This window comes from Salvelinus namaycush, unplaced genomic scaffold, assembly GCF_016432855.1.
Source record: "Salvelinus namaycush isolate Seneca unplaced genomic scaffold, SaNama_1.0 Scaffold1139, whole genome shotgun sequence".
NCBI lineage: Eukaryota > Metazoa > Chordata > Actinopteri > Salmoniformes > Salmonidae > Salvelinus > Salvelinus namaycush.
The window spans coordinates 62,806-83,568 of NW_024057830.1; the positions used below are offsets into that span (position 1 = coordinate 62,806).

The 20,763-nt window shown below is 47.4% G+C and overlaps 2 protein-coding genes across 4 annotated transcripts in view; both read right to left on the reverse strand.

Annotated features, from left to right (window-relative positions):
- Positions 1–7,105, reverse strand: part of LOC120035899 (FH2 domain-containing protein 1-like) — a 50,193-nt gene extending 43,088 nt beyond the window's left edge. The window contains exon 1 of the mRNA XM_038982364.1: positions 6,785–7,105. The gene's annotated coding sequence lies outside the window, so the exon portion shown is untranslated. The remainder of the gene's footprint in view (positions 1–6,784) is intronic.
- Positions 7,106–9,481: 2,376 nt separating this feature from the next.
- On the reverse strand, positions 9,482–18,781 carry LOC120035897 (arfaptin-1-like). Of its 3 annotated transcripts, none has more exons than XM_038982360.1 (8): positions 18,621–18,781; positions 17,671–17,766; positions 16,263–16,302; positions 15,627–15,733; positions 15,104–15,325; positions 13,485–13,642; positions 13,157–13,331; positions 9,482–12,105 (listed from the first exon to the last, which is right to left on the reverse strand). In XM_038982360.1, the coding sequence occupies exons 2-8, from the start codon at positions 17,755–17,757 to the stop codon at positions 11,938–11,940; spliced, it is 957 nt and encodes a 318-aa protein (XP_038838288.1). In that variant the 5' UTR covers positions 17,758–17,766; positions 18,621–18,781; the 3' UTR covers positions 9,482–11,937. The 3 variants fall into 3 exon arrangements, with proteins under 3 accessions (XP_038838288.1, XP_038838290.1, XP_038838289.1); XM_038982361.1 differs by lacking the exon at positions 9,482–12,105 and adding an exon at positions 12,163–13,034; XM_038982362.1 differs by lacking the exons at positions 16,263–16,302; positions 18,621–18,781 and having other exon boundaries at positions 17,671–17,769.
- Between the last annotated feature and the right edge of the window lie 1,982 nt (positions 18,782–20,763).

A 20,763-nucleotide genomic window follows, 5' to 3' on the forward strand; every position in this document is an offset into this window, starting at 1 on the left:
TCTGTGTCTGTACCACGTACTCTCACTACTGGTGTCCCCCAGGGCTCAGTTCTAGGACCTCTCCTTTTCTCTCTATACACCAAGTCACTTGGCTCCGTCATATCCTCACATGGTCTCTCCTGTCATTGCTATGCGGATGACAGCTACTTTTCTCTTTCCCCCCCATCTCCATCGTAGAGCCCATAGTGGTGATCATCTCCATCGTAGAGCCCGTAGTGGTGATCATCTCCATCCTAGAGCCCGTAGTGGTGATCATCTCCATCCTAGAGCCCGTAGTGGTGATCATCTCCATCCTAGAGCCCGTAGTGGTGATCATCTCCATCCTAGAGCCCGTAGTGGTGATCATCTCCATCGTAGAGCCCGTAGTGGTGATCATCTCCATCGTAGAGCCCGTAGTGGTGATCATCTCCATCGTAAAGCCCGTAGTGGTGATCATCTCCATCGTAGAGCCCGTAGTGGTGATCATCTCCATCGTAGAGCCCGTAGTGGTGATCATCTCCATCCTAGAGCCCGTAGTGGTGATCATCTCCATCCTAGAGCCCGTAGTGGTGATCATCTCCATCCTAGAGCCCGTAGTGGTGATCATCTCCATCCTAGAGCCCGTAGTGGTGATCATCTCCATCGTAGAGCCCGTAGTGGTGATCATCTCCATCGTAGAGCCCGTAGTGGTGATCATCTCCATCGTAGAGCCCGTAGTGGTGATCATCTCCATCCTAGAGCCCGTAGTGGTGATCATCTCCATCCTAGAGCCCGTAGTGGTGATCATCTCCATCCTAGAGCCCGTAGTGGTGATCATCTCCATCGTAGAGCCCGTAGTGGTGATCATCTCCATCGTAGAGCCCGTAGTGGTGATCATCTCCATCCTAGACCCCGTAGTGGTGATCATCTCCATCCTAGAGCCCGTAGTGGTGATCATCTCCATCGTAGAGCCCGTAGTGGTGATCATCTCCATCCTAGAGCCCGTAGTGGTGATCATCTCCATCCTAGAGCCCGTAGTGGTGATCATCTCCATCGTAGAGCCCGTAGTGGTGATCATCTCCATCGTAGAGCCCGTAGTGGTGATCATCTCCATCGTAGAGCCCGTAGTGGTGATCATCTCCATCCTAGAGCCCGTAGTGGTGATCATCTCCATCGTAGAACCCGTAGTGGTGATCATCTCCATCGTAGAGCCCGTAGTGGTGATCATCTCCATCGTAGAGCCCGTAGTGGTGATCATCTCCATCGTAGAGCCCGTAGTGGTGATCATCTCCATCATAGACCCCGTAGTGGTGATCATCTCCATCATAAAGCCTGTAGTGGTGATCTCACGGCAGGTTTTAGAGCCTTAACTTATAGGGCCGGCGCCAGAATGAATCAGTTGGACCGGCATTTGAATTAAAAAAGGTCAACGGTCAAATAGGGGGTGCATATATTTGTTGTTTCACTGCATGTACGAGTGTGTAACCTGGACCAGCGTGTAACCTGGACCAGCGGGTAACCTGGACCAGCGGGTAACCTGGACCAGCGTGTAACCTGGACCAGCGGGTAACCTGGACCAGCGGGTAACCTGGACCAGCGTGTAACCTGGACCAGCGGGTAACCTGGACCAGCGGGTAACCTGGACCAGCGTGTAACCTGGACCAGCGGGTAACCTGGACCAGCGGGTAACCTGGACCAGTGGGTAACCAGGACCAGTGGGTAACCTGGACCAGCGGGTAACATGGACCAGCGGGTAACCTGGACCAGCGGGTAACCTGGACCAGCGGGTAACCTGGACCAGCGGGTAACCTGGACCAGCGGGTAACCTGGACCAGCGGGTAACCTGGACCAGCGGGTAACCTGGACCAGCGGGTAACCAGGACCAGCGGGTAACCTGGACCAGTGGGTAACCTGGACCAGTGGGTAACCTGGACCAGTGTGAGGTGTGAATTGTGTTTTTTGCAACTCCCCGAGACACCCTGGGAGAGTTGGGTCACGGACAGATTTCCATAAGGGGAGACCTATGTGTGATATGATAAGGGGAGACCTATGTGTGATATGATAAGGGGAGACCTATGTGTGATATGATAAGGGGAGACCTATGTGTGATATGATAAGGGGAGACCTATGTGTGTTATGATAAGGGGAGACCTATGTGTGATATGATAAGGGGAGACCTATGCGTGATATGATAAGGGGAGACCTATGTGTGTTATGATAAGGGGAGACCTATGTGTGTTATGATAAGGGGAGACCTATGTGTGATATGATAAGGGGAGACCTATGTGTGTTATGATAAGGGGAGACCTATGTGTGATATGATAAGGGGAGACCTATGTGTGTTATGATAAGGGGAGACCTATGTGTGTTATGGTAAAGACCACAAGCGACGAGTTTCAAGTTTTGGGAAGTTTTATTTGATCATTTCTACTGATCTGCGAACCAGTTATGATTTTCTTACGCACATTTTATTGGAACAGTTTTGTTTCAGTTTCTTAAAATCATTGATTAATCATAAAAATCTGAATTAAAATGATCAAAATCTAAAAGTTTAAATTAAACTATTTTGTGAGATCACCAACCTCTGCCGTATGGACACATTGACACCATGATCCATTGGCGGCTAAAGACATTAGAGCATAGCACTCAGAGATAGACCTACTACTGCATAGGCCTATAGGTTATAACTTCCATAGAACTCAGAGAGATAGCCTATCGGCCAGTGCAGCAGTAGGTCTATAACTCAGAGAGATAGCCTATCGGCCAGTGCAGCAGTAGGTCTATAACTCAGAGATAGCCTATAGGCCAGTGCAGCAGTAGGTCTATAACTCAGAGAGATAGCCTATCGGCCAGTGCAGCAGTAGGTCTATAACTCAGAGAGATAGCCTATCGGCCAGTGCAGCAGTAGGTCTATAACTCAGAGATAGCCTATAGGCCAGCAGTAGGTCTATAACTCAGAGATAGCCTATAGGCCAGTGTAGCAGTAGGTCTATAACTCAGAGATAGCCTATCGGCCAGTGCAGCAGTAGGTCTATAACTCAGAGATAGCCTATAGGCCAGTGCAGCAGTAGGTCTATAACTCAGAGAGATAGCCTATCGGCCAGTGCAGCAGTAGGTCTATAACTCAGAGATAGCCTATCGGCCAGTGCAGCAGTAGGTCTATAACTCAGAGATAGCCTATAGGCCAGCAGTAGGTCTATAACTCAGAGATAGCCTATAGGCCAGTGTAGCAGTAGGTCTATAACTCAGAGATAGCCTATCGGCCAGTGCAGCAGTAGGTCTATAACTCAGAGAGATAGCCTATAGGCCAGTGCAGCAGTAGGTCTATAACTCAGAGATAGCCTATAGGCCAGCAGTAGGTCTATAACTCAGAGATAGCCTATCGGCCAGTGCAGCAGTAGGTCTATAACTCAGAGAGATAGCCTATCGGCCAGTGCAGCAGTAGGTCTATAACTCAGAGATAGCCTATCGGCCAGTGCAGCAGTAGGTCTATAACTCAGAGAGATAGCCTATAGGCCAGTGCAGCAGTAGGTCTATAACTCAGAGATAGCCTATAGGCCAGCAGTAGGTCTATAACTCAGAGATAGCCTATAGGCCAGCAGTAGGTCTATAACTCAGAGATAGCCTATAGGCCAGCAGTAGGTCTATAACTCAGAGATAGCCTATAGGCCAGCAGTAGGTCTATAACTCAGAGATAGCCTATAGGCCAGTGCAGCAGTAGGTCTATAACTCAGAGATAGCCTATAGGCCAGTGCAGCAGTAGGTCTATAACTCAGAGATAGCCTATAGGCCAGCAGTAGGTCTATAACTCAGAGATAGCCTATAGGCCAGTGCAGCAGTAGGTCTATAACTCAGAGATAGCCTATAGGCCAGTGCAGCAGTAGGTCTATAACTCAGAGATAGCCTATAGGCCAGCAGTAGGTCTATAACTCAGAGATAGCCTATAGGCCAGCAGTAGGTCTATAACTCAGAGATAGCCTATAGGCCAGTGCAGCAGTAGGTCTATAACTTCCATCGTCAACTAAGTAAAATACATAGGCCTAAATCTGGCAAATAAAAACAGAAAATATCCTGATAAAAATATGGGTTCGTTCTCTTTTTATTCCTTCCACCGTTCCATCGGTCTTGAGCTATCGCTAATGAAGTGCAACAGGCAGGCGACAAACTTAGGTCTGCATAGCATACCCATAGAAACGCATTGGGCTTAATCTGGACCCATTTAAATCGGATTGAGCCCTCTCCCTTCACCTCTAGTATGACATGCCATACTCTTTTTGGTCCAGACAGCATCAGATACATGGTCTACACATACTGAGACAGAGAGGTGCTGTTTCACTGTCCAGACAGCATCAGATACATGGTCTACACATACTGAGACAGAGAGGTGCTGTTTCACTGTCCAGACAGCATCAGATACATGGTCTACACATACTGAGACAGAGAGGTGCTGTTTCACTGTCCAGACAGCATCAGATACATGGTCTACACATACTGAGACAGAGAGGTGCTGTTTCACTGTCCAGACAGCATCAGATACATGGTCTACACATACTGAGAATGAGAGGTGCTGTTTCACTGTCCAGACAGCATCAGATACATGGTCTACACATACTGAGACAGAGAGGTGCTGTTTCACTGTCCAGACAGCATCAGATACATGGTCTACACATACTGAGACAGAGAGGTGCTGTTTCACTGTCTGGACAGCATCAGATACATGGTCTACACACAATGAGACAGAGAGGTGCTGTTTCACTGTCCAGACAGCATCAGATACATGGTCTACACATACTGAGATAGAGAGGTGCTGTTTCACTGTCCAGACAGCATCAGATACATGGACTACACATACTGAGACAGAGAGGTGCTGTTTCACTGTCCAGACAGCATCAGATACATGGTCTACACATAATGAGACAGAGAGGTGCTGTTTCACTCTTATCAGAGATTGATGTGTTTTCTGTCGAGGCGCGTCTCAGTCAAATAAATGAACAATATTTTATTTGGACGGGTGCTCCAGGCCGCCTAAGGCGCCTAATGTTGGCCCCTGTTTAACTCCATACAGAGGCTGGTCATTGACAACAATATTACAGTCAGATTCAATGATTTATACACACTAGATGACTAACAGGGAGTGCTGTTTTGAAGCCACCGCTCCGCCATCTTGGTTCTCCTCCTTCAATGTAAACATATTTAGCAAGTTATAGAAATACAGTTATTAATGTCTACATTTGTTTATTCTATTATAGACACCTTCATGCGTACTTAAAAAAAAAAAAAAGTATATTATAAGGTGAGTAAATTAAAAAATAAATGTCCTTATTAAAGTATAATTTGTTTGAAAGTTCTAATGTTACTGTCCCCACAACAACAACAACAAAAAATACTTAAATACATTTAATTTTGTCCTTGAAACATTTAAATTAAATACCGTAGAATCCCATTCATTCGTATGGAGGACTTCTCCTACTGGATGGCCGAGTGCTGGCTTCAAAGCCTCTCATTGGCTAAAACGTAGCATGGGCAATACGGGGTTTATACACGTCATTGGTCAGATCGCGAGAAGGGTGTAAACAGACAGTAATTAGGGATGTTTTCTGATATCGGTGTTTATTGATGGGAAGTTACGCCCATTGACGCTCGCCATTGGTCTATGGGCGTTTCTTTCGTGTATGATTGTAGCTAAGCCTAACCATTCTCCTAACCTTAACCTCATTCCCCTAACCTGCCATGCAAAATCCCCTAACCTGCCATGCTAAATCCCCTAACCTGCCATGCTAAATCTCCTAACCTGCCATGCTAAATCCCCTAACCTGCCATGCTAAATCCCCTAACCTGCCATGCTAAATCCCCTAACCTGCCATGCTAAATCCCCTAACCTGCTATGCTAAATCCCCTAACCTGCCATGCTAAATCCCCTAACCTGCCATGCTAAATCTCCTAACCTGCCATGCTAAATCGCCTAACCTGCCATGCTAAATCCCCTAACCTGCCATGCTAAATCCCCTAACCTGCCATGCTAAATCTCCTAACCTGCCATGCTAAATCCCCTAACCTGCCATGCTAAATTCCCTAAACTGCCATGCTAAATCCTCTAACCTGCCATGCTAAATCGCCTAACCTGCCATGCTAAATCCCTTAACCTGCCATGCTAAATCCCCTAACCTGCTATGCTAAATCCCCTAACCTGCCATGCTAAATCCCCTAACCTGCCATGCTAAATCCCCTAACCTGCCATGCTAAATCCCCTAACCTGCCATGCTAAATCCCCTAACCTGCCATGCTAAATCCCCTAACTTGCCATGCTAAATCTCCCAACCTGCCATGCTAAATCCCCTAACCTGCTATGTAAACAAATAATCTGTGTCGAAAACCAATCAGTCTCATAACACCGGAACTGACCGATGGCAGGCACCAATGGTTGTTCCCTGATATCACTAAAACGCCCACATCAAGAAACGCCCCGAATTGCGGTCTGCAATTACACCATATAGAGACCTGCGGTGGCAATTATTTTACAAGAAAAATACATTTAAAAATGAAGCTAATCAAACAAACGCAGATGACCGCAACTAGAGCTGGTGGATGGAAATCCGGCTGCACATGGTCACTATTATTGAACCAAACTAACGCCAAAAAGGACAGCTGAGGATGACAGTGTGATTACTAACACTAGGTATACACTACAATCCCCTGAAGTGTCATCGTTTTATGACATGGTAGGCACAGCTAACCACATGACCGAGTGTGAGATGAGTAGTTCCAATGCCAAACCGTTGGCGACCAAAAAAATGTGCAAATACCGTTTATTGTCACAAAAACTTACCGTTAAATCGGGGCATGCACGCGCAGATATATTCCTAGTCAAACCGAGGAGAATGGAGTTCGGTATAGCAGGAGAAGAAACGGATCATTTGCCAGCGCACAAAGCGCAGACCTCTCCTACGGACCTACCCGTAGAACTGGCACGAGCTTCTCCCGACACCGGTTGAGCGGGAGTGCGTAGGGAGAGTGGTGCGCATGCGTGGACACCCCCAGCGCGGCTCGCTCAGGTGTGACGAGAGAGAGAGTGGAATAGATTATTGTTGATAGCCCTATATTGACTGTAGAATACAGTACAGAGGAAAAGCAATATCAAACGAATGAAAAGGGTTGCCTACTATATGATGCAGCCTCTGTGTGCCATGATGTCATGCTTGTGGGCAGGCTGTGTGTGAAGGGAGTGTGTTAAGGGTAGATAACAGCTCAGCCTGTCCCTCCCTTGGCACCATAGTACTTGTCTTTGAATTAAAGTGGTTTCCCTCCCAGTAATTAGCTGCAGTGTGTGCCACTGTATCAGTCACAATTAAAAGGGCAATCTGCAATTGGTACAAGCATTTTAATCAAATAGCCATTGATTGTTAAATAGTAACTTATGAATGCCTCATGAACTTAGTTCAACTGCTGCACCACAGATCTTCCCTTTAAGTAAACACTTAGCTGGGTAAAGTCAGTGTAGAGAATAGAGTTTTCCGTATCCTAGATTAGTCTGACAGTGAGTCGGTCATCGCTGCCCAGTGGACAGAGCAAAATGACCCTAGATACGGACATACACCGACACGGCCACACAGCAGATCGTCAAAACAGGTTTAGCAGTGAAGGCATGTTCTCAATTGGCCAATCAATTCTCCAATTACTATAGCGCTCTCCTAATACCATTGGTCATTTGAATGTTTCTAAATGGCAGTTTTTTATTCCATGGGAAATAGCTGGACAGTCCGAGACTGTGCCTGAAACCAGACCTTACCCACTGGGCACAGACATCAATTCAACGTCTATTCCACGTTTCGTTGAAATGACGTAAAAACAACATTCTCCACCTTTCACCCAAAGTGTGCACTTGCACAATCCCAATAATGTAATTTAAAAGCATTGGATTGGTGTAAGCATTGGCTGGACGGAGTTTCCACCATTGTTAAAACCATGACGGGAAGTCCGCAAGTGTACACTTTGGGAGAAGGGTGGGAGAAACGGGATTGAAGCCTTAGCGTTGGGAACTAGCAAGGCTGAAACCAGAGCATTAGCTCTGTGGAGAGAGAATAGCCCCTAGTCTCTTTGTTTAGGCATCTGACGGTTGCCAAGTAAACACACAGTACAATGAGACATTCTAGAACACTGCTTATGGAACCCTGAGAAGGAAAAATTATGTCATAGTGAGTGATGTCATAAATGCTGTCCTAAAAAAAAATATATATCTATTACGTTATGTTAATGAGCTGATCACATGACTGGAAAAAACACTGACTGGGACTATAAAAAGTGAATAAGTAAATAAACATTAACATTCAACATACACATTTTCTGACATGACAAAGACATGAGAAAACAAATTGTTCACAACATTTTAATGGGCAAGATTCAAAAACACACCAAAAAAGCTCTGAGGAAGGACAACAGGTCCAATACATAAAAGCTTAACAAATCTAAGTAACACTGGCAAGAGCAGTGTGCAAGTCATTTTCTTTAAGATCGCCACAAATGATTCCCATGCACCTGCAACAAAAGCCCACTCAGATGCGCAAGTGCTTTCCCTATTTTAAGATTTGAGAAGAAAAAAAAGAAAGCTCACTGCTCTGTAATAAGCTTTATGTATCAGCCTCTGATTGGACGGGAGGTCGATACGTAAAGCTTAAAGGAGCAGTGTGTGTGGGTTTATTCTTTTTGTCTCATGTTATTCAACTGTTACCAAGCACCTGCAACAAAAGATAAACTCAGATGCACGAGTGCTTTTTCAATTTCCTATTTGAAAGATGCAAAACACAAAACACGTATACCGTACACGAAGAATAATGTTGATCTCGATTACAATATTTGGCATTAAATTGTGTTTATATTCAAAAACACACAATTATACAATTGTTATTTTTGGTAGATAGACAAGTGCAAAAGATGCATTTGGAATTACACTGAACAAAAATATAAAACGCAACATGTAAAAAGTGTTGGTCCCATGTTTCATGAGCTGAAATAAAAGATACCCGAAATGTTCCATACACACAAAAAGCTTATTTCTCTCAAATGTTGTGCACAAATGTGTTTACATTCCTGTTAGTGAGCATTTCTCCTTTGCCAAGATAATCCATCCACCTGACAGGTGTGGCATATCAAGAAGCTGATTAAAACGGCATGATCATTACATAGGTGCACCTTGTGCTGGGGACAATAAAAGGCCACTCTAAAATGCCACAGATGTCTCAAGTTGAGGGAGAGTGTAATTGGCATGCTGACAACAGGAATGTCCACCAGAGCTGTTGCCAGATAATTGCATGTTCATTTCTCTACTACAAGCCACCTCCAATGTTGTTTTAGAGAAATTGGCAGTACGTCCAACTGGCATCACAACTGCAGACCACATGTAACCACGTCAGCACACAGGACCTCCACATCTGGCTTCATCACCTGCAGGACCGGGGGGGGGGGGCTATGCCCTCCAAGGCTGCACCCCTGCACAGTCATGTGAAATCCATAGATTAGGACCTAATTAATTTATTTACATCGACTGATTTCCTTATATGAACTGTAACTCAGAAAAATCGTAGAAATTGTTTGTGCGTTTTTATATTTTTGTTCAGTGTAGTTGATTCTGGTAGGATCTAAAGGTCCTTAAAGTCCAGAAGGTTCTAGAGTGTAAAAGGTTCTAACAGTCTAGAACATTCTACAGTCTCTGGCTTTGGTTCCATATCTCAGCATCACATGTTAGTTTGGTCCTTTAGAGAACCTATAGCGTAAGAGGAGAACCTATAGGGTAAGAGGAGAACCTATAGAACCTATAGGGTAAGAGGAGAACCTATAGGGTAAGAGGAGAACCTATAGAACCTATAGGGTAAGAGGAGAACCTATAGGGTAAGAGGAGAACCTATAGGGTAAGAGGAGAACCTATAGAACCTATAGGGTAAGAGGAGGACCTATAGGGTAAGAGGAGGACCTATAGGGTAAGAGGAGAACCTATAGGGTAAGAGGAGGACCTATAGGGTAAGAGGAGAACCTATAGGGTAAGAGGAGGACCTATAGGGTAAGAGGAGAACCTATAGGGTAAGAGGAGAACCTATAGAACATATAGGGTAAGAGGAGAACCTATAGGGTAAGAGGAGAACCTATAGAACCTATAGGGTAAGAGGAGAACCTATAGGGTAAGAGGAGAACCTATAGGGTAAGAGGAGAACCTATAGGGTAAGAGGAGGACCTATAGGGTAAGAGGAGAACCTATAGGTTAAGAGGAGAACCTATAGGGTAAGAGGAGAACCTATAGGTTAAGAGGAGAACCTATAGGGTAAGAGGAGAACCTATAGGTCCTATAGGGTAAGAGGAGGACCTATAGGGTAAGAGGAGAACCTATAGGGTAAGAGGAGAACCTATAGGGTAAGAGGAGAACCTATTGGGTAAGAGGAGAACCTATTGGGTAAGAGGAGAACCTATAGAACATATAGGGTAAGAGGAGGACCTATAGGGTAAGAGGAGAACCTATAGGGTAAGAGGAGAACCTATAGGGTAAGAGGAGAACCTATAGGGTAAGAGGAGAACCTATAGGTTAAGAGGAGAACCTATAGAACATATAGGGTAAGAGGAGAACCTATAGGTTAAGAGGAGAACCTATAGAACCTATAGGGTAAGAGGAGAACCTATAGGTTAAGAGGAGAACCTATAGAACCTATAGGGTAAGAGGAGAACCTATTGGGTAAGAGGAGAACCTATAGAACATATAGGGTAAGAGGAGAACCTATAGGGTAAGAGGAGGACCTATAGGGTAAGAGGAGAACCTATAGGGTAAGAGGAGAACCTATAGGTTAAGAGGAGAACCTATAGGGTAAGAGGAGAACCTATAGGGTAAGAGGAGAACCTATAGGGTAAGAGGAGAACCTATAGGGTAAGAGGAGAACCTATAGGGTAAGAGGAGAACCTATAGGGTAAGAGGAGGACCTATAGGGTAAGAGGAGAACCTATAGGGTAAGAGGAGAACCTATAGGGTAAGAGGAGAACCTATAGGGTAAGAGGAGGACCTATAGGGTAAGAGGAGAACTTATAGGGTAAGAGGAGGACCTATAGGGTAAGAGGAGGACCTATAGGTTAAGAGGAGAACCTATAGGGTAAGAGGAGAACCTATAGGGTAAGAGGAGGACCTATAGGGTAAGAGGAGAACCTATAGGGTAAGAGGAGAACCTATAGGGTAAGAGGAGAACCTATAGGGTAAGAGGAGAACCTATAGGGTAAGAGGAGAACCTATAGGGTAAGAGGAGAACTTATAGGGTAAGAGGAGAACCTATAGGGTAAGAGGAGAACCTATAGGGTAAGAGGAGGACCTATAGGGTAAGAGGAGAACTTATAGGGTAAGAGGAGGACCTATAGGGTAAGAGGAGAACCTATAGGGTAAGAGGAGAACCTATAGGGTAAGAGGAGGACCTATAGGTTAAGAGGAGAACCTATAGGGTAAGAGGAGAACCTATAGGGTAAGAGGAGGACCTATAGGGTAAGAGGAGAACCTATAGGGTAAGAGGAGAACCTATAGGGTAAGAGGAGAACCTATAGGGTAAGAGGAGAACCTATAGGGTAAGAGGAGAACCTATAGGGTAAGAGGAGAACTTATAGGGTAAGAGGAGAACCTATAGGGTAAGAGGAGAACCTATAGGGTAAGAGGAGGACCTATAGGGTAAGAGGAGAACTTATAGGGTAAGAGGAGGACCTATAGGGTAAGAGGAGAACCTATAGGGTAAGAGGAGAACCTATAGGGTAAGAGGAGAACCTATAGGGTAAGAGGAGGACCTATAGGGTAAGAGGAGAACTTATAGGGTAAGAGGAGGACCTATAGGGTAAGAGGAGAACCTATAGCTCCTACAGGAGTGTCGGCAATACACTCTGTTTTGGCCCACAGAGGTGGCAGTTGAGAGGCCCCAACTTGCATTCAGATACTGGAAGGTTTCATGGACCCCCAGACATGGTGGATGGTTATTGGGGTGATAAGCTCTCCTCTAGCCAGGAAGGAGGCTCCGTGCCGGGCATGGGTAGCTTGGTGCTTGCCTGCTGCAGGCTGAGCTCCAGGTGCTGGTGGTTGGAGGTGCTGCAGGAGGCTACAGCACCATGGAACAATACCAACTGATGTTGGAGAACCTTTACCTGGGGGGGAGAGAGAGAGGAGGGAGAGAGAGAGAGAGGGGAGAGGAGGGGGGAAGAGAGGGGAGGGAGGGAGATGGGAGAGGAGGGGGGAAGAGAGGGGAGGGAGGGAGGGAGATGGGAGAGGAGGGGGGAAGAGAGGGAGGGAGAGGGTGAATGAGTGTGTTCCATCCAAATCCACCCCTCCCACTCTCCCTCCCTCGTTTCCCACTCATTTCCCACTCTCCCTCCAGGGTGGCGGTCCGGTGCTACCCAGCGGTCCGGTGCTACCCAGCGGTCCGGTGCTACCCAGCGGTCCGGTGCTACCCAGCGGTCCGGTGACACCCAGCGGTCCGGTGACACCCAGCGGTCCGGGATACCCAGCGGTCCGGTGCTACCCAGCGGTCCGGTGACACCCAGCGGTCCGGTGACACCCAGCGGTCCGGTGACACCCAGCGGTCCGGGATACCCAGCGGTCCGGGATACCCAGCGGTCCGGTGACACCCAGCGGTCCGGTGACACCCAGCGGTCCGGTGACACCCAGCGGTCCGGGATACCCAGCGGTCCGGGATACCCAGCGGTCCGGTGCTACCCAGCGGTCCGGTGCTACCCAGCGGTCCGGTGCTACCCAGCGGTCCGGTGACACCCAGCGGTCCGGGATACCCAGCGGTCCGGGATACCCAGCGGTCCGGTGCTACCCAGCGGTCCGGTGCTACCCAGCGGTCCGGTGACACCCAGCGGTCCGGGATACCCAGCGGTCCGGGTCACCCAGCGGTCCGGTGACACCCAGCGGTCCGGTGACACCCAGCGGTCCGGTGCTACCCAGCGGTCCGGTGCTACCCAGCGGTCCGGGACACCCAGCGGTCCGGTGCTACCCAGCGGTCCGGTGATACCCAGCGGTCCGGTGCTACCCAGCGGTCCGGTGCTACCCAGCGGTCCGGGACACCCAGCGCCTCATGCAGTGAAAAAGGACAAATAAATGCACCCCCTATTTGACCTCGTCTCCTTACCTCATCTCCTTACCTCATCTCCTTACCTCATCTCCTTACCTCATCTCCTTACCTCATCTCCTTACCTTATTCTCCTCCAGTAGTCTGAGTTTGACTGACAGGTCGTTTCGGCTCTTCTCGTACTTCTCCCTCTGGTTCTGGAAGGTTCTCTGGGCCTGCTCTAGTTTGGGGAGGGTGGCGGTGTCTCGAGGTCCCAGGTTCAAGTCCTCCAGGTCACAACGGTACGCATCGTACTCTATCCTGTAAGACATTTCATTGTGTTGAATTTTTACATCCCGATGTGGTCCTCGAGCCAACATGGTCCCTGGCCTAGTGAGATGACACAAAGGCTGTTGTGTTGTGTTGTGTTGTGTTGTGTCTGTCTGTCTGTCTGTCTGTTAGTGTGTGTGTTACCTGGCTGTCTCGTAGTGTTTGACGTTAACCATGGTGTCCTCTATAGTTTTGTTAACCAGCGTGTTCATATCGGAGGTGAAAGAGTTCATAGCCGAGACCAGGACCTCTCCGCTCTTAGACAGGAACCGCTGGGTGTCCCCGTTCAGACCAAACTCTACCTGAGAAATGCAGACCAGAAGAAGAGGCTTTGAGAAGACATTTACACACAAAAACTGTTTAAAACATTCAAGTCTGTATTTTAAGCCTTATCCAGAAATTTGAATTAAACCAAAAATAAAAGCAATTGTCTGAGGATGGTGCTGGAGGACAGTGCTAGAGGACGGTGCTGGTATATGGTGCTGGAGGACAGTGCTAGAGGACGGTGCTGGTATATGGTGCTGGAGGACAGTGCTAGAGGACGGTGCTGGTATATGGTGCTAGAGGACGGTGCTAGAGGACGGTGCTGGTATATGGTGCTAGAGGACGGTGCTAGAGGACGGTGCTAGAGGACGGTGCTGGTATATGGTGCTAGAGGACGGTGCTAGAGGACGGTGCTAGAGGACGGTGCTAGAGGACGGTGCTGGTATATGGTGCTGGAGGACAGTGCTAGAGGACGGTGCTGGTAAATGGTGCTGGAGGACAGTGCTAGAGGATGGTGCTGGTATATGGTGCTAGAGGACAGTGCTAGAGGACGGTGCTAGAGGACGGTGCTAGAGGACGGTGCTGGAGGACGGTGCTAGAGGACGGTGCTAGAGGACGGTGCTGGTTTATGGTGCTGGTGGACAGTGCTGGAGGACGGTGCTGGAGGACGGTGCTAGAGGACGGTGCTAGAGGACAGTGCTGGTATATGGTGCTGGAGGACAGTGCTAGAGGACAGTGCTAGAGGACAGTGCTGGAGGACAGTGCTGGAGGACAGTGCTGGAGGACAGTGCTGGAGGACAGTGCTGGAGGACAGTGCTGGTATATGGTGCTGGAGGACAGTGCTAGAGGACAGTGCTAGAGGACGGTGCTGGAGGACGGTGCTGGAGGACGATGCTAGAGGACGGTGCTAGAGGACAGTGCTCGAGGACAGTGCTCGAGGACAGTGCTCGAGGACAGTGCTGGTATATGGTGCTGGAGGACGGTGCTGGAGGACAGTGCTAGAGGACGGTGCTGGAGGACGGTGCTGGAGGACGGTGCTGGAGGACAGTGCTGGAGGACGGTGCTGGAGGACGGTGCTAGAGGACGGTGCTAGAGGACGGTGCTAGAGGACGGTGCTAGAGGACGGTGCTGGAGGACGGTGCTAGAGGACGGTGCTAGAGGACTGGTACCCAGACTAGAGGACTGGTACCCAGACTAGAGGACTGGTACCCAGACTAGAGGACTGGTACCCAGACTAGAGGACTGGTACCCAGACTAGATGACTGGTACCCAGACTAGATGACTGGTACCCAGACTAGAGGACTGGTACCCAGACTAGAGGACTGGTAGCCAGACTAGAGGACTGGTAGCCAGACTAGAGGACTGGTAGCCAGACTAGAGGACTGGTAGCCAGACTAGAGGACTGGTAGCCAGACTAGAGGACTGGTAGCCAGACTAGAGGACTGGTAGCCAGACTAGAGGAATGTTCTTTCAAAATAAAATGTATTAAAATCTCTCACGTTTAGTGGCGGCGTTTTGAGGCTGAGCTCGGTGAAGGCATCGCCCAGAGTCCTTTGCGTCTGCGTGACCTGGGCGAGCTGCGTGGCGAGTGTCTGGGCCAAGCAGGTCACATGATCATAACGGCGGCGGTCATCACGGAGAATGTCGATGCGGGCCTCGAGTTCTGGGTCGACCGTACGGGATCCACGACCCATCTTCTCTGACAGAACCTGCTTAGTACACTGGGGAGGAGAGAGAGAGAGGAGAAGAGAGGGACAGAGGAAGGGGAGAGGAGGAGAGATGAAAGAGAGAAAGAGATGTAACATGCAGGACAAGCAGAGAAAGGAGTTTCTTAAAGAGTAACTTGCTCTCCCCCTCCTCCCCCCCTCTCTCCCTCCCTTTCTCTCCTCCCCCCTGACCCCCCCATCTCTCTTTCCTCCCCCCCTCCCCTCTCCTCCCCCTCTCCTCCCTCCCTCCCCCCTCTCTCTCCCTCCCTTTCTCCCCTCCCCCCTGACCCCCCCCCCCTCCCTCCCCCTCTCTCACCTTATAAGTAGTGATGCTCCATTTGCGAACCTGTTCCAGTTTCTCGATGGCGGGCATTTTCAAGTTTCCCGTGACAACCACTGGTCCTGTGGTTGGCTTCCGTGAACCTAGATGGTAGAGATCAAGAAGCCCAAACAGATCTAATATTTGATGAAAACATAATTTAAAAACTTGCTTACATTTATATACGATCACATATCTCTCTAATGCGTGGGAATATTTTGGAACAGATTTCCAAAATTAAAATCACTTGGAGTTGATTTTTCTGTTGTATATAGTCAAGTTATCGTTACACTTTGTGGATTTATTATCACTTTTATTATGACATGTTTTACTTTTCTATTATTTCTCTATTTTCTTTATCTCTGCGTTGTTGTGAAGGACCCTTAAGTAAGTATTTCACTGGTAGTCCACACCTGTTGTTTACGAAGCATGTGACAAATAAAATGAGATTTTAGTCTTATGTCTAAAATGTTTTATTATTATTATTATTTTTGCTTAGAAAAATTGGGGGTCCAAAAAAAAAAAAAAAGCCAAATTCGGCCCACGGACCACTAGTTTGGGGCCACTGCTATCGGGTCTGGGGTGAGAGGTGAGGGGTGAGAGGGTGATTCATTGATTTTATTACTGCCTTACCCTCATCCGGTACTGTGTTGTCCTCGACAATGGACTCCTTCTGGTAGGAAGTGAAAACAGACAAACAGAACAGAAAGAATAGAACACCTGTACCGAGTCACCTCACAGTCCGGACACGCCGAGTCACCTCACAGTCCGGACACGCCGAGTCACCTCACAGTCCGGACACGCCGAGTCACCTCACAGTCCGGACACGCCGAGTCACCTCACAGTCCGGACACGCCGAGTCACCTCACAGTCCGGACACGCCGAGTCACCTCACAGTCCGGACACGCCGAGTCACCTCACAGTCCGGACACGCCGAGTCACCTCACAGTCCGGACACGCCGAGTCACCTCACAGTCCGGACACGCCGAGTCACCTCACAGTCCGGACACGCCGAGTCACCTCACAGTCCGGACACGCCGAGTCACCTCACAGTCCGGACACGCCGAGTCACCTCACAGTCCGGACACGCCGAGTCACCTCACAGTCCGGACACGCCGAGTCACCTCACAGTCCGGACACGCCGAGTCACCTTACAGTCCGGACACGCCGAGTCACCTTACAGTCCGGACACGCCGAGTCACCTTACAGTCCGGACACGCCGATTCAACTTACAGTCCGGACACGCCGAGTCACCTTACAGTCCGGACACACTGAGTCACCTTACAGTCCGGACACGCCGAGTCACCTTACAGTCCGGACACACTGAGTCACCTTACAGTCCGGACACACTGAGTCACCTCTACCTGCTGCACCCAGTAACGTCACCTTGGACAAACACTGCTGTGTGTGTGTGTAAGCAAAAAGAAGAAAGACAAAACAGAGAGAGAGTAGACAGAGAGACGGGGAAATGTGTGTGTGTGTGTGTGTGTTTGCTACTACAGTGCCACAGGTGAGTCACCTGTTGATGACATCATTGTGCCACGCCCTTTACCTGCCACATCACTGGACAAATGACTTAGTCAGCTGGACAATGGTCCTCTTATCTCATAAACACACGGATCAGAACAGTAGACTGGCTGAATGAACCAGTGATATAACACATCTGTTCTAGATATTAGGAAGCTGATAAGCACTAAATACTGATATCCTTGACATGATACAGTGTTATCTAATAATACTACTGTATATTACATACTATATTTAACATAACACATTGTTCATATTGTTAAAATAGACTCAGGGATCTGGAAACCTCTCCAATGGTCACTTTTAAAATATTTATATTTAGCCAAATTGATTCTGGAAGAATATCCAGAGGAGACCATAGAGATATTCCCTCACTATATGGAATTCTATGGTGGAGACTCCGGGTTTGTTGTTTTTCAAATCCCCAGAATGCAGTTTTTAATATGTTCTCTTCTTGTCCCAAACATATTATCATCAACACTCAGTAGTGTCCTGGATACCTGGTAGTTCTTACCATGTGGATGGCCTCCTGTCCACCAGACCCCTCTCCCTCACTGGGTATGAAGGTCTCCCCTCTCTGGTCCTCCCCCTCCACCATCATCCTTCCTCTCTTTGTACAGAATACACATTTTACAGACAGTCAAGCCCAGAGAAGTTGAAACATGGAAATATAAATATTAGATTCTACTTCTTCCTTTCATTTCGAGCTGAACACTTCCTTTTGAGTGCCGTGCCCCTCCTCCTCCTCTCCTCCTCCTCCTCCTCTCTGACTGATCTTTCCTCCTCTCCTCTCCTCCTCCTCTCTGACTGAGCTTTCCTCCTCTCCTCTCCTCCTCCTCCTCCTCTCTGACTGAGCTTTACCCCTCTCCTCCTCCTCTCTGACTGAGCCTTCCTACTCTCTCCTCCTCCTCCTCTCTGACTGAGCCTTCCTACTCTCCACTCCAGCTGTCCAACTACCACAGGGTCGTTCTGGTTTGGTTAGCATACACTGCCACCTGCGGTTATTCACCAATACTACAAGCACACACATAAACTAGTAACATTACTGTTGCTGTCATTCAATGACAGAATAGTTGTCTCGTAAATCATTTGTAAAACAACCGGATAAAATGTCTATAATTCTAGTATAATAAGCTTGGCCCATTGCAAATAGCCCCCCAAAACAGTCACAACACACATAGTTACTGGCCATTCATATTATACAACACGTTGGCAAGGGCAGTGAGAAGTAACGTTGTCTTCCTCTCATCTGACTACTAGTCACACGACTGCGAAGGCAGATAGTCATATCAATTCGAAATCATTCGTAATCCATTTCTCTATACAACATCTTCTGTTTCCGTGATTAGAAGTATAAGTTAGGCCTGCTTAAAGTAAAACTTGTAGACTACCCATTGTTAGTTATGAATGTCTCCTGGCGAAAAAAACGTAAACAAACGACCAGAAAAGTTTGCTAAGTTTTACCTTCTATTTCTTTCAGATGTATTTCTTCGTCCGTTTAATTTGGATTTAATCTCTAGATCAATGTAAAACTGCGCCAGGAAACTATTAGAGACTTTGGGACAAAAGTACAATTGGAACTTTTCTGAAAACCGGAAAGCTAAAACAAAATATCAAAACTACATTCAAATCCCGGAAGTATTTCTACCTTGCTGTGTGTAAGGTCGTAACTAGTTAACACAGCCACAAAGTCATTAACACCCGACTATTTCTAGAGTGTATCTTCTTAAAATCGGATTTTAAACCTAACCTTAACTACACTGACAACCTTATGGCTAACCCTAAACTTAAATTAAGATTTTAAAAAACGAAGTTTTGTTTTCTAGAATTATTACTATCGCCACATTTTGACTTTGTGGCTGTGCTATCTAGTGGGAATCTGTGCCACGGATTGTAGCAATCGCGTCGAGACGTTTTTTTTCCTGAATAATCTGAGACTACATTTCTTCTTCTTTATATTTTTCAAATCATCATCATCATCATCATCAATGTGAGCCCAAAGGTTCACCAAGGCCCAGTTTTTCTAAAAGTATCTGGATTTCGTCTCTCAAATAGGATTAAATAAATAGAATGGACAAATCATTGAACTGAATGGGGACTTCCGTTCTATTCATTCCATTTCTATGTATTTGACAGGCGAAATCCCAGAGAGAAACTTTAGAAAAACTAGGCCCCAGAGATGCTCGATTACCTATCATAGGACCACTGTGTCACCACGTTTCAATAAATAAATGTTGTCTGTCTTCCTGTAAACAACTAATCTCCCAACCTTGATAGGTTATTAGCAGAATACTGTCAATAACTTATAAAGATATTCATCTGAAAGGTATTTAGCCCCCCAAAACAGATCTGGGACCAGGCTAAAACTTCTGATTTCGGGTATCTAAGTAAGAAGTTGAACACTTTACAGTGGGATGAATCCTTTAGTGTAGGAGTGGCACACTTAGTTGCTGGAGGGCCGAGTTTCTGAGGGTTTTCGCCCCTCCCTTATACTTGATTGATCAATTAAGGTCATTGATTAGTTAGGGACTCTTTTCACCTGGTTGTTGAAAGGAAATAGCAAAAGTCACAGAACACAAGGAATTAGAGACAATGCTATAGGAACAGCTTCCCCTTAGAGACAATGCTATAGGAACAGCTTCCCCTTAGAGACCCTGCTATAGGAACAGCTCCTTAGAGACCCTGCTATAGGAACAGCTCCTTAGAGACCCTGCTATAGGAACAGCTTCCCCTTAGAGACAAAGCTATGTGGAAAGCTTCCCCTTAGAGACAATGCTATAGGAACAGCTTCCCCTTAGAGACAAAGCTATGTGGAAAGCTTCCCCTTAGAGACCCTGCTATAGGAACAGCTCCTTAGAGACCCTGCTATAGGAACAGCTCCTTAGAGACCCTGCTATAGGAACAGCTCCTTATAGGAACAGCTCCTTAGAGACCCTGCTATAGGAACAGCTCCTTATAGGAACAGCTCCTTAGAGACCCTGCTATAGGAACAGCTCCTTAGAGACCCTGCTATAGGAACAGCTCCTTATAGACCCTGCTATAGGAACAGCTCCTTAGAGACCCTGCTATAGGAACAGCTCCTTAGAGACCCTGCTATAGGAACAGCTCCTTAGAGACCCTGCTATAGGAACAGCTCATTAGAGACCCTGCTATAGGAACAGCTCCTTAGAGACCCTGCTATAGGAACAGCTCCTTAGAGACCCTGGTATAGGAACAGCTCCTTAGAGACCCTGCTATAGGAACAGCTCCTTAGAGACCCTTCTATAGGAACAGCTCCTTAGAGACCCTGCTATAGGAACAGCTCCTTAGAGACCCTGCTATAGGAACAGCTCCTTAGAGACCCTGCTATAAGGAACAGCTCCTTAGGGACCCTGCTATAGGAACAACTCCTTAGAGACCCTGCTATAGGAACAGCTCCTTAGAGACCCTGCTATAGGAACAGCTCCTTAGAGACCCTGCTATAGGAACAGCTCCTTAGAGACCCTGCTATAGGAACAGCTCCTTAGAGACCCTGCTATAGGAACAGCTCCTTAGAGACCCTGCTATAGGAACAGCTCCTTAGAGACCCTGCTATAGAACAGCTCCTTATAGAACAGCTCCTTAGAGA